General features: G+C 37.8%; 1 protein-coding gene and 1 pseudogene across 1 annotated transcript in view; both read right to left on the reverse strand.

Moving 5' to 3' along the window:
* PCGF6 (polycomb group ring finger 6) overlaps nucleotides 1-11,431 on the reverse strand; it is a 35,734-nt gene extending 24,303 nt beyond the window's left edge. The window contains exons 1-7 of the mRNA XM_058697653.1: nucleotides 10,688-11,431; nucleotides 9,778-9,877; nucleotides 9,591-9,687; nucleotides 8,725-8,780; nucleotides 8,565-8,624; nucleotides 7,567-7,675; nucleotides 2,583-2,610 (exon numbers count right to left, since the gene is read on the reverse strand). Of these exons, the coding sequence (XP_058553636.1) occupies nucleotides 2,583-2,610; nucleotides 7,567-7,675; nucleotides 8,565-8,624; nucleotides 8,725-8,780; nucleotides 9,591-9,687; nucleotides 9,778-9,877; nucleotides 10,688-11,044 (807 nt within the window). The 5' untranslated portion in view covers nucleotides 11,045-11,431. The remainder of the gene's footprint in view (nucleotides 1-2,582; nucleotides 2,611-7,566; nucleotides 7,676-8,564; nucleotides 8,625-8,724; nucleotides 8,781-9,590; nucleotides 9,688-9,777; nucleotides 9,878-10,687) is intronic.
* Nucleotides 3,529-6,970, reverse strand: LOC131493310 (small ribosomal subunit protein eS12-like; annotated as a pseudogene).
* Nucleotides 11,432-12,629: the final 1,198 nt, after the last annotated feature.

Here is a 12,629-nt window from a genome sequence, read left to right on the forward strand (position 1 = left end):
TGACTTTCATGCTACAGGTCTACATGGTAAAGAGTTTAACAACCTGCTCAGACATATTTATTTAAACTCAAAGATATGAACCAACAGATTCATCATCACTTCTCATAGGCATAAAACCTATAAATTAACATCTGTATTATCAATTAAAACTGAAAATTTAATGCCTCAAAACTATAAGAGAATAGTATCATCAAACTCCTATATACCATCACTTAGCTTTACCAACTCAAGGCCAATTTTGTTTTAAATATACCCCACTCATTTCCTACTGCAACTACTTTCTGCCCCCATTAGTTTTGAAGCAAACCCCAGATGTATTATTTCATTTGTAAATACTTCAGTATGTATCCCTAAAAGGTAAGAGCTCTTTAAAAACACATAATACCATTATCATACTGTAAAATCCCTTGATATCAAAAAATATCTAGTATATGTTCAAATTTCACCCATTGTCTCAATTTTCTCACCCAGCAGGAAATGATTTTACTCTTTTTATGGCTACCATTAAAGAGAAAATAAAAATAAAACACAGATTTCATGAAAAAAATTTAAGCCAAATACGGACTCAAACTAAAATTCCAATTTATGCATGTATTTTTATCGATACATTTTTTATACTCTCAAAATACATACCCTAAATATATTATGAACAATAATTCTATTCAAAGTTTCCATCAGATCTTGGCTTACTTTTTAAGTTTTACAGCTTTATTGATATATAATTCATATATCATTAAATTCACCATTTTAAAGTATACAATTCCATGGTTTTTAGTTTATTGGTAGAATTGTGCAACTCCTCACCACTATCTAATTTCAGAACATCTTCATCATCCAAAAAGAAACCCCACACCAATTAGAAATCACTCCCAGTTTCTCCCTTTGCCCTGAGACTACGGCGACCACCAATCTATAATACTTTGTTACTATGAATTTCTCTGCTCTAGACATTTCACACAAATGGAATCATGCATATGTGCCTGGCTTCTTTCATTTAACATATTTTAAAACTTCATCCATGTTGTAGCATGTATCAGTACTCGATTCCTTTTTATTGCCAAATAATACTCTGTTGTATGGATATATCATACTGTGTTTATTCATTCATCAATTGATGGATATTTCGGGTGTTTCCAATTTGGGGCTATTTTTTCATAAATTTTTTACAGTTCATTTTTCAAATCAAATCCAAATAAACTCCATACATTGTAGTTAGTTACATCCCTTGAGTCTCTTTTAATTAATCATCCTATCTATATGTTCCCTCTTCACCTCTCCCTTTTATTCTGAACAAACAGAATTGTTTCCATTGTCTAGATTTGGCTTATTATATTCTTACAGTGTCATTTAACATCCCTGGATTTCTTGTAAATTAGTAATTAAATCTAGGAGTGTGATCAGCATAACATTTGTTTGTTTTGGCAAGAATACTTTACAGGTGGTATTGTCATATTTTTCTAATGTGTTAGGATTGGAACTACTTAAATATTCTAGGTCCATATGCTTTTGTGGAAGCAACAGGCTAATTAATTTCTAGCTCTTTCTTCACGAAGTTTTTACACTCTCTTGGGTGTCTGGCTACTACAGATGATTGGACAAATATCTTTAGCAAACTCTAGGAGCATAGGACACTATACTTGACCCATACAGAAACTTATATGCCACTTTCCCACCTACCACACTACTATGAAAGAACTTCCTAAAGTTAATTGCCATAAATTTGATTTTTTACAACTTAGAATAAATTCAAAGTTACCAAACTTAACACTGCATCCCCTCCATCACTCTGATCTCTAGGAAACATCTATAATATACTTCATCCACAGAAGTATCCACCTATTCCTATGCTGTAGTTCATGTCTCTCAGCAACTGTATTCACAAAACAGTATACCGAACCAGATATAATCCACCCAAGTGTTAGTACAGACTTTGACAAAGTCACTAAAAATCCAAACAGATCAAAGCTATTTCCTTATATATTTACAATCCCAAGTAAGTATAAGGCCTGATTTAACCCTTTTTTAAAAGTTACCTTTTCAAAAAAAAAAAAAAGTTAGCTTTTTCTGAATGACTCATCCTATAGGAGCAACACTGTGTACAATGGGACCTGTGATAATAGAGCCTTTAAGACAACTCTGAACTTACGTATGTTACAAAGGAGTTCATTCTTATTTCTAAAAATTCAGTAAATGAAGTTACAAGTTAGGGCAGGTTACCTTGAGCCCAAAATGTTATGTGCAAATAAAAATTTAAGCTCATATTTAACCGAATGCCAACCATGCAAAAAATGCTTTGAAACATTTTTTTAAATCACCAAATTATCCTAGTATTTGGTTTTAGAGTTTTAGAAATATCTCACTTCTATTTCCTTAGACCACCGTCCTGTATTAGTAACAAATCCCTACGTATTAACTCTTTTCTCATAAACTTATTATGACAGCATTACTGAACGTACTTCATATTTCTACCACTTTTATTCACAAAACACTACTGGAATTGAAAGCAATCTCCATGATTGCTAATCTGACTCCCAAATTGTGTACTACAGGGTCTTCCTGTGAAGTAAATGAAAATAAAATACCTTAAAATGTCCCGTGCCTTCATTAGCACTGAAAAATGAAAGCAAAATTAATCAACATTTTAAACTATACGTTAAATCATAAAACACAGAAAAATAACATGGATATAAATTCTCGAGGAACATCAATTTAATCTTAAAACGCCACCACCTACCCTTTTATGAAATAAAGAAATGTGGTTGTCACGTCTGCCACCTACTGGAAGGTAAAGGCAGTTTTCTCCGCTATTTTACACTACTTTGTATACTTCCAGGAGTGAAGAGTATATCCTTAATATTTAGGTTTCCCCCGCATGTTACATTCTAACATTTTCCAATTTATTTTTTTTTAACATTTTCCAATTTAAAGTAAGACTTCTTTTTTTCCTATCATAATTAATGTGTTTTCTCTTTACAGTAACCTTTACAAGATAGATTTCTTACAAGAAGGCTACTAGATTTCCTGCTAGTTTGCTTATAGCATAATGGTCATGATTTGCTGTTTGCTCTTCACCTAGAAGTGCAAAGGGACTTCTTAAGTCCATTACATTTATGTCATGAGGAGACAATAGGCTCTAACTTTTGTTGATCATCTACTATGCACAGCCATTGTATTAGGTCTTCATAGAAGATGCATGCTTTTCATTTAGTCCTCATAATAGCCCTGCATATCAGGTATTAGTATCTCCCTTCTACAGATAAGGAAAATTAGCCTCAGAGAGGTTTAGTAACTTAAGGTCACAGAGCTACTAAGTGATAAAGCTTCCAACTCATGTGTACCTAGCATCAGAACCCACATTCTTTCCTATAGTGTTGTGAAGAGTAGGCCAGACCACAACTGCATCATCTACAAAATATTCTTATAATACAAATATAATAAAGAAATATATTAAAAGATAACATAAAAGCTACATTATAAGCACACAGTATGTTAATATAAATGTTATATATATATATATATACATATGAATGTAATATAAACCTAAAATATATAATATAAACTTAGCGTTGTAAAATAAAATATCCTACTTGTTACAAGAATTATTTCTATAGAATCCATGATGTACAGTCATCTGGCTTCTGCTTAAGCACCTAAAGAGAGAACTTCTCAACTGACAAGTTAGTTCATTCCATTTGTGGGCAACTTGGTTAGAAATGGCTTGCTCGCACTGAATCAAACATGTTTCTCCCTGTAACTTACACCTACTAGTCCTAATTTTGTCTTTTGGTACTCTTGTGAACTAGATCCAACTTTTCTTTTTATATGATAGCCCTCTAAAGATCTGAAATTAATTTAAGGGGCTTAGGATTGTTCTTTTTCAGACTATTTTTGTTCCTTCCCTTACCACATATGACATGGTTTTCCAACTTTTTGCTATTCTGGTTACACCTCATTTTACCAACCTCTCTCTTAAAATGTAGTGCCCAGAGCTCAACATAATACACTAGTTGGATTAATACAGCGTACAGTTGGATAGCAACTCCCTGGTCGACTAAGTGTTACTGAGCTGAAGATTGCATTAAATTTTGGCTGTATCATACTGATCTCATGTGAGTCCATTTTATTCACTAGGCAGATGTACATATTACAGGACCACAGAGTACTTTAACCTTTATTTTTGAATGACCCTGCATTATTTCAATATTCATACATTGCTAATAGTTTAGACATGGTAGGAATACCATAAATTGATACTTAAAACACTCCTGTTAGATGCTATTATGATCCCCAGTTTAGAAAAACAGAAACTGATGAGAATTCAGCTACATCCCAAAGGTTATATACCGTTAGTTACTGAGACTTTTCAAAGTCTATGGTTTCTATATACACTATACTGCCTGCCTGAGGTTATTTCTTTTTATAATCTTCTACTTTACACACAAACTGAAGAACAAAAACAAGAAGTACAAGACTATCTAAATATCACAAGACACGCATACCTAATTTAGGGGGGCACCTAGCTTCATATTCCAGTGGTTGAAAAGTCACTGCCCACGAGATGAACCTACCTCGGTTTTTTTTGCTCCTCCAACTCAAGTGGGGTCAACAGATGGACCAAATTTGCTTTTGTACTTGCATCAGGTTAAAACTCATCTGCGCTTGTCCTGCCATGAGAGAGCTGCCTATGCGTTACCCTCAGTAGCCTGACTTCTGTGAGAACATAAAAGCTTTTCCATGTAGTGAACTCTGGGGACTGGTGACTTCAAAAGGACTCTCTGCTTCTGGAAGCTTTCTTTCAAAAAGACTCCTTGCCACTCTGAAAGCTTTTTTCCCCTCAACCAGTTGAAAATAGATAAAGGGCTATATTATGAGTCAGACTACTCATCATAATCATCAACACAAAAGGCTCAATTCTTTCTTTTCACAGATAGAGAAGCTGAAGCTCTGAGACTAGAAGTTCTGTGAGGGCAAAGGCCATGGCTGACTTCTTCAAACCCATATTCTCAACCACTAGCAGAGTGCTGTGCTGGTATGTAGCTGGACCTTAACATCTTGTGAATAAACAAAAAGCAATTTGTTAATGTTTACAAAACTAGATAACAGAAAAGCTAGGATTTAAACCTAGATCCTCCCTTATTCCAAGCAAGGGCTCTTTTTCTTTTCTTCTTCTTCTTCTTCTTCTTCTTCTTCTTCTTCTTCTTTTAGAACAAGAACCAAGTCTTTTATTTGTTCATTTCTTGCGTTTGAAGTATTTCTCAATGACATCCTTGGCCTGAGACTCTTTGCCACAGTCCTTAACCACCAAACAGTTGCAACCAACCACTTGATGGGGTTTTCCCTCTCTGTCAGTTTTACATAGGCCCACCCATTCCCCTAGTTTCTTGTTGTCATCAGCCTTAATTAGGTTGACTTGGTATTCAGCACAAGGGGCATCCATCAACTTGACGTATATAGGTTCATCACACTTGGATGCAAGCACACAAAGATGGGCTTGGCGCTTGGCGAATTCCACACGCCAGCCCATCGCGGGAGAGGGCAGTCTTCAGCACCTCTCGTAAAGCAGTATTAACATCCGTTGCACCTCCAGCAGCAATGCCTTCCTCAGCCATGGTGGTGGGTTACCGGTGGAGCGAAGCTTGAGTGCAACAGAGCCTCTGCCTCCCTGGGACTCCCCATGGCAGGGAAAGAGCATGAGGGCTCTTTATTCTACAGCAGGGAAAATTTGCTAATGAAACAAATTTGGTAAGTGTTAATGACTGCCCTGAGTACTGTGGTCAATCCTCACTCATCAGGAAAGCCTGCCATGATTTATTATTGATTTCTGCTGCGGGCAAAGACAGACGTAATGGTGGCATACCCATCACTTATTTGCCATCTTTACATCCCTGCCACTTTTCAAAAAATGTATAAAAAATTGATCATCAGTTCTTACTGTGTACCAGTAGAAAACCTTACATTTCCCCAAAATATTTTTTAGAAATATAAACTCCTTTCAGTTTTCAAATTTTAATTAAACAGACTTACAAAAAATCAGGTTACATAGTAAAAATTCAAACACAACGAAAAGACTTTTTCCCTACTGTAGACTCACAGACTTCAGTTGCCCTTTTCTAGAGGCAACTGCCATTAACACATTAACATTTCTTTTATATGTCCTTTCAGGAATGATCTGTGCATGTAAAAAAGAAATGTATATACACATATTTCCCACCATGCTCTTTAAAAAAAAACCATACATGGGCACATGCGATGTTTTCTCTTATTTTGTTGATTGTTCCATTTAAGCATATATGCTGTTACATTAGCACATACTCATGTGCTATATACCATTATATTTAACCAGGTCCTTTTTAGATTGGAACACATTCTTTATTATCAGAAATTGCTTGTTTAAAGTTTGGTATTACATAGTTTCTGTTCATTCCTCCAAAGGGATTATTTTGTTATCAACCACTACTACATGGGCTTTGTGTTCTCGCCCCTTAGGTGTCCTTAATATCAGCCAAGAACATAGGGTGACTGACCACATAAAGAGGTAAACACAACATAGCACAAGCTAGATACTAAATAGATGATACAGGCAATCTAGAATTATAAGGAGAAAGTTACTGAAAAGTAAAATAGTCATCAGCGACACAAAATGGAAAATCTAGATTTTCTAAAAAAAGCATGTTAGTTTATTCTGCAAACTATGTAAGAATTTTGAAAACTGCAGTTTGATACATGCCAACTCTATGATGATACTGTATTTAACAATGTTGCTATATAATAGAATATACCATATGCTACATATAAAGTTTGAAAGAAGCAATTTATATCAATTGGAAAGATATCCAACCACTTCAGAAAACAATTTGGCAAAACCAAGTAAAGTTGAAAACAAATATATCCTAAAACTCAGCAAATCTATACTCTTAGAGAACGATCTCACATATACACAAAGAGATACGTACAAAAATGTTTAAAGCAACATTATTTATAACAGCAAAAAAAAAACAAAACTGGAAACAAGCTATAAGTTCAACTGTACAAGAAAAGATAAATTACGGTATATTTATTTTAAGGGAATACCAGGCAATGGTGAAAATGAATCAACTAGAATTACACATTTCCTCATGGATGAATCACACAATGCTGAGTGAATAAAACAAGTTGGAAAACACAGTGATACCATTTAAAGTTTTTAAATGGGCAAAAGCAATTCTACATCATTGCTTAAGGATAAATACGTGTGATAAACATATTTTAAGAAACCATGGGAATCGCAATCATTACTTTTAGGAGCCTGGTTATTAACCTCTAAGAACAGAGGGATGAGCAGGAAGGGGTGGCCGAAGGGTTTGTGCCATACGAGCGTGCGGTATTTCTTAAGCCTGATGATGGTGACAGAAGTGGTGTAGTGCTATTCTTTAGACCTTTTTCTAAGTCTTAAATATTTCATGATTAATTTTTAAAAGGATATCACAAAAATTTGATTTTACCTACGTTAAGGATGATTTCATAACTGTTGGACTTAACAAATTCTTTATTTTAAGGTTAAGAGGTAGAGAGATTAAGGGTACTCACCCAATGAACTCTAGTAGTAAAGACATATCAAGTTCAGGTGGGATACGAAACACTGATTCTAAGACTTTCTTAGATCTTCCTTTGCTCGAAGGGACTGGCTGTGGAACAGCTATTTAAAAGCCAAACAAAAAAGTTGGGTTAGAATAAAAGTTTCATGAATTGAGATCTTTGAAAAATATTACACAGATATAACTATGTTGACTATTTAAAAGATGATAATGCACTCAATCTCCCTTTAATAACATTAAATAATCTGTCAAAGCCAGTGAAATTGCACGTGGGGACCACTCCACAATGGAAGGCAGGTATACAGGGCTGGTTTATCAGGGCCACAGAGAGGGCTCATAACACAACGGTTGTAGATAATCCTTAACAAGCACTATTGTGTGCAAGGGCTCAGGGGTCATGCTGAGCACTGCACGTGCAGATTCTCATTTAACCCTAATCATGATCCCATGACATAGGTATACTGCCTTTTTTTTTTTTTTTTTTTACTTAAAACTGTAAAAAAAACGGAGATTACTGTTCAAGTGAGATTAGGCAATATATAGTACGTGGAAGAACCAGGACTTAAACACAAATTTATCTAATTTCTATGCTATCACATCACCATCATCACAAAAACTGAACAGTTACTATGTTCCAGGCACTGTTTTAAGTGCTTTGTATTACTCAATGCATCCTCACAACAATATTAGGAAGTACTATGATTATCCCTACTTTATAGATGAGGAGTCTGAGACATTGAAGTAATTTGTCAGAGTCACACAGAAAGTGGCAGGGCTAGGATCAATCTCAGACCATCTAGCTCCAGAGCCTGTACTCCTTAATTTTTATAATTAATTAAATTGAATTACACATCATTACTTTCATCATCTTTCTCGCTCTTTGATCATAAGAAAACAAGCTATCACCAAAAATAATTTCAAGGGGAATAAATTTCGTTAAGTTAGTGGTCTTTAATCTATAAATACATTATGGTATACACCCAAACTTACCAGGTTTAGGTACTTCTAGACCTCTTTCTTTATAGAAATCATGCATTTGCTTTTTTTCTCCTAAAAAATGATAAAACACAGACTAAATTACACTTAAAATGTAACTAGTAGAGTCAGCAGAGATTCTGGGGTTCACAACCATGTAATAAAATAAACTTACTTTCCTCTAGATTGATCACTAATTTGTACACTATGTCTTGTAACTGTCGGTCCAACCTAATAAAAGGAAAGGATGGAGAATACCTCAGAATTCAGCAAAATGCATTTTGGTACAGAGTGAGAATAACTGATGCTCTTTGTAAATAACTGCTTTCTCTTGGGAGTGGATATCTCCTTTTTCAGAGGTGAGTTACTTTTATAGGTAGCACCAGTTCTCAACCGAGAGAACCTCAAGTCATTAATTATATGTAATCATAAGTAATCACAGACTATTGAATGGTTTGTTAAATTGTTCCATGTGGACTCTCTTATTCTCCTGATAAGAATATGAGCTTGAGTGCGGAAACTGGATTTTGAACTTCTGTGCTTCATCTGCAAACCATTCTTCTAGAAAGATAGTAAAAACGTAATAGTATTTGCTGAACAAATGAAAACCAATCCACTTTTAATATTTTTCTTCACTTAGGAAACACAGTATGAACTGAAAATCTGAAAAAGCCACAATGACCTAGGACACACCGGTTTTTCTAAAGAGGCCAGTTGTTTCAGGCATCATTTTTAAAAAGCAGAATTCTAACTATCCCCAAAAGACAAACCTAAACTAGCCACAGGAACTTGACTGATGGAATTAAAACCCTCAAAAAGAGAGGCCTGTGCTTATTTATTTATTTATTTATTTATTTATTTTTGGTCCCAGAAGGTATCACAGTGCCTGGCACACAGTAAGTGTGTTAGATATATTTCTTCAGAGAATATGTAGTTGCCTTTTTGAAACAGGTCAAGAATTCATTCCCAACTACACAACTAGAAGTTTTCATTAAACAAAGTATATTTAAAATATAAATTTTACTTATATATTTTTCTTACCTTATGTTATACAGAGGTTGTGTCTGATGTACTACTATGTTGCATTTTGGACATCTGTTGCTATAGTAAAAATGTCTTACAATGCAGCTTTTACAAACTGTTGAAAAATAAAATGTTTAAATTAGGATGCTTTGGAGACATTTCAAAAATTGAATGTATCATTTCAGAATGTGAACTATATGCTTACATGTATGAAGACATTCTGTAATGGTAGTTGCATCTATTAAGTAACCTTTGCAAATGGAACACAAGATGTACGGGGTCAGTTCTGAGAGATTAATCAGGCGCTGCAAATGCAATGGAAGTAGTTTTAAAATACAAGCCCTTGCCTTCTCAAATTCTTAAGCCATAATCCCCACATATCATTATGAACAATGTAACTTACTTTGCAACACCACAATATTACAGTACCTCCAACCCTTCAAAATACTTCTGAAAGTTACAATAACACAATATAAACCAGTGTTTCAAAAGGACTTTATTCTCCTGGATATACTGCATACTGCCAGATGAGGAGCATCTTACTTTATGAAATACTTACAAAACGGTCAAACTTTCCAGATACAGGTGTTTACGTTTAATACGTCAATTCTGACTGGCTAGGTGTATTACCCACTTGATGAAGTATGCCCTACCACATTAAACAAACAAAACAAAAAACAAAACAAAAACAACCATCCTTTTCAATTAGAGATTGACTGGATAGGGAAGAGTGTGCCATCCTCTCAACACCCTGTAGAAGAAATGGACTGTTTCTCGTCCGACTTGCAAGTTCCTGGAAAGAGAAGCACTGCACCCTACGCGCCCACCCGCCTGGCATAATTTAATAATGATTTACAGAAAGATCGAGTCGGACCCCGAGAGCCTAAGTGAGCGGCAGGAACCTCACAAAGAGTCGACAGGGGGTCGGGCGGGGAAACAAGCCCAGTCCGCGCCACATGCCTGGGCAGGTAGAGCAGGGAAGGGTGGAGGTCGACGCGAGTGCCAAGGGCTACAACGGCGAGCCGGGGACGCGCGGCCCGGCCCTCGATGGGGAGGGCGGGCTTCGTCCCGGAGGCCCCTCTGCCCCGGCGTGGTCAGGCAGGGGCTATAAATACCTCCTCCTCGTCCTCAGAGTCCGGCCGGCCTCCCTCCAGCCTCAGCGAGAAGTGGCTCATCTCTTCCTCCTCCTCCTCTTCTTCTTCCTCCAGCTCCTCATCCTCTTCCAACTCGTCGTCCTCGTCCTCGAAGCGGCCCCTCATGCGGCCCAGGCTGCGCTCCGGCTCCAACTCTGGGGGCCGGGCGCCCGAGCAGCCGGGAGCCCCCGCCTCGGGCAAAGGCGGCGGGCCCTCCTCCCCCGCTGCGGGTGCCGGGGTGAGGGCAGGCGGGGACACGGCTGGCGGGGGCGGCATGGCCGCAGCTCCCTCGGCCCTGGCGACTCCCGCGCTGCCCGTCGCCAACGAAACCCTCTCCATGCCGGGGCTAGAGGCCGGTCGAGACGAGACCCAGTGGCTGGCTAGCGCGGGAGTACTGCCGACCTGCCTACGCTGCCAGTGCGCAGGCGCGAGAGACCTGCAGGGCCGCTGGGAAATGTGGTTCGCTGCCCTCACCTAAACCTGGGCGTGCACTGAGCCGTTCTGCATATAGGGTGGGGCCCATGGCCGCATTTAGAAGAATCAAGTTTTCACTTTGGAAGGCTGATGCTCTCTTCACTCCTTTTTAATTTAATTTAATTTTTAAGCAGTTTGCTTTTTTAAACTGATCTCTACACCAAATGGGATTTGAACTTACAACCCTGAAATCAAGAGTCCCGTGCTCTACAGACTGAGTCACTCGGTTGTCCCTCTTCACTCCCTTTTTTAAAATGATTAAATTGTTGGGGTGCCTGGGTGGCTCAGTCGGTTAAGCGTCCGACTTCGGCTCAGGTCATGATCTCACGGTTCGTGGGTTCGAGCCCCGCGTCGGGCTCTGTGCTGACAGCTCAGAGCCTGGAGCCTGTTTCAGATTCTGTGTCTCCTTCTCTCTGTGACCCTCCCCCGTTCATGCTCTGTCTCTCTCTGTCTCAAAAATAAATAAACATTAAAAAAAAATTTTTTTAATGATTAAATTGTTAAGCATATGACTTCCGCTCAGATCATGATCACGTGGTTCATGGGTTCAAGCCCCAGGTCAGGCTCAGTGCTGACAGTTCAGAGCCTGGAGCCTGCCTGGGGTTCTGTGTCTCCCTCTCTGCTGCCCCTCCCCCACTTGTGCTCTGTATCTCAAAAATAAATTTAAAAATGTTAAAAAAAAATGAAAATGACAAAATTGGTACCATTCCAGACAGCAGTATTCTGTCTGTATGGATTGATGCACAGAGCGCTGAAATAGGTGCCATCATGATGTCGTATTATGAACCATAATGACCTAAGTTTGAGTGGCGATTGCGCGTTTCTTTCATCCAAGATTATTTCCATGAGGAAGTATGACATTTCTATTTTGAAATATGTAAGTTTATTTGGAGGAATTAAATCTTTTATTGCCATAGGATGGACATTTAATCACCATTTAAAGACCATCCTCGAGTCCCTATCACATAGAAGGAAGTCATTATATTTACTTCAACAAATATTTACCAAAGGTCTATTGTAGCAGGAGCTGAGACCTATTCATGCACTCCTACCCCCCACCCCCCAATTTTTTTATGAAAGAGATATGGCGTTGGCGTAGTTTATCCTTGCTAACATAGTGCCAGCTAATGTCATGATGCTTGTAAGCTGGATTCAGAAAGGAGTTTAAAGCTCCTTAACAAAATAATGCTGGGGGTGGGGGGATCACACTTGAGAGAGAATGTGTTGTCACTGAGTAAAATCAATGCTAATTTGGGAGTGGTGTACATACTTCTTAGGGAACTGGTGAGGAAATCAAGTCATTATGCTTATTTGGGGAAAACTGAACCTGATTTGAAGAGCACCCATTGCCCCTGGACTAGACTCTCCCTCTCCCTCTGTAGTCGCCAAAATCTGGTCAAGCCTAAGATACTGAAGTATGCAAGATTCAAAAAGTGGAAGAAAGGAAATG

The sequence above is a fragment of the Neofelis nebulosa genome, chromosome 13 (assembly GCF_028018385.1).
Source record: "Neofelis nebulosa isolate mNeoNeb1 chromosome 13, mNeoNeb1.pri, whole genome shotgun sequence".
Classification (NCBI taxonomy): Eukaryota; Metazoa; Chordata; class Mammalia; order Carnivora; family Felidae; genus Neofelis; species Neofelis nebulosa.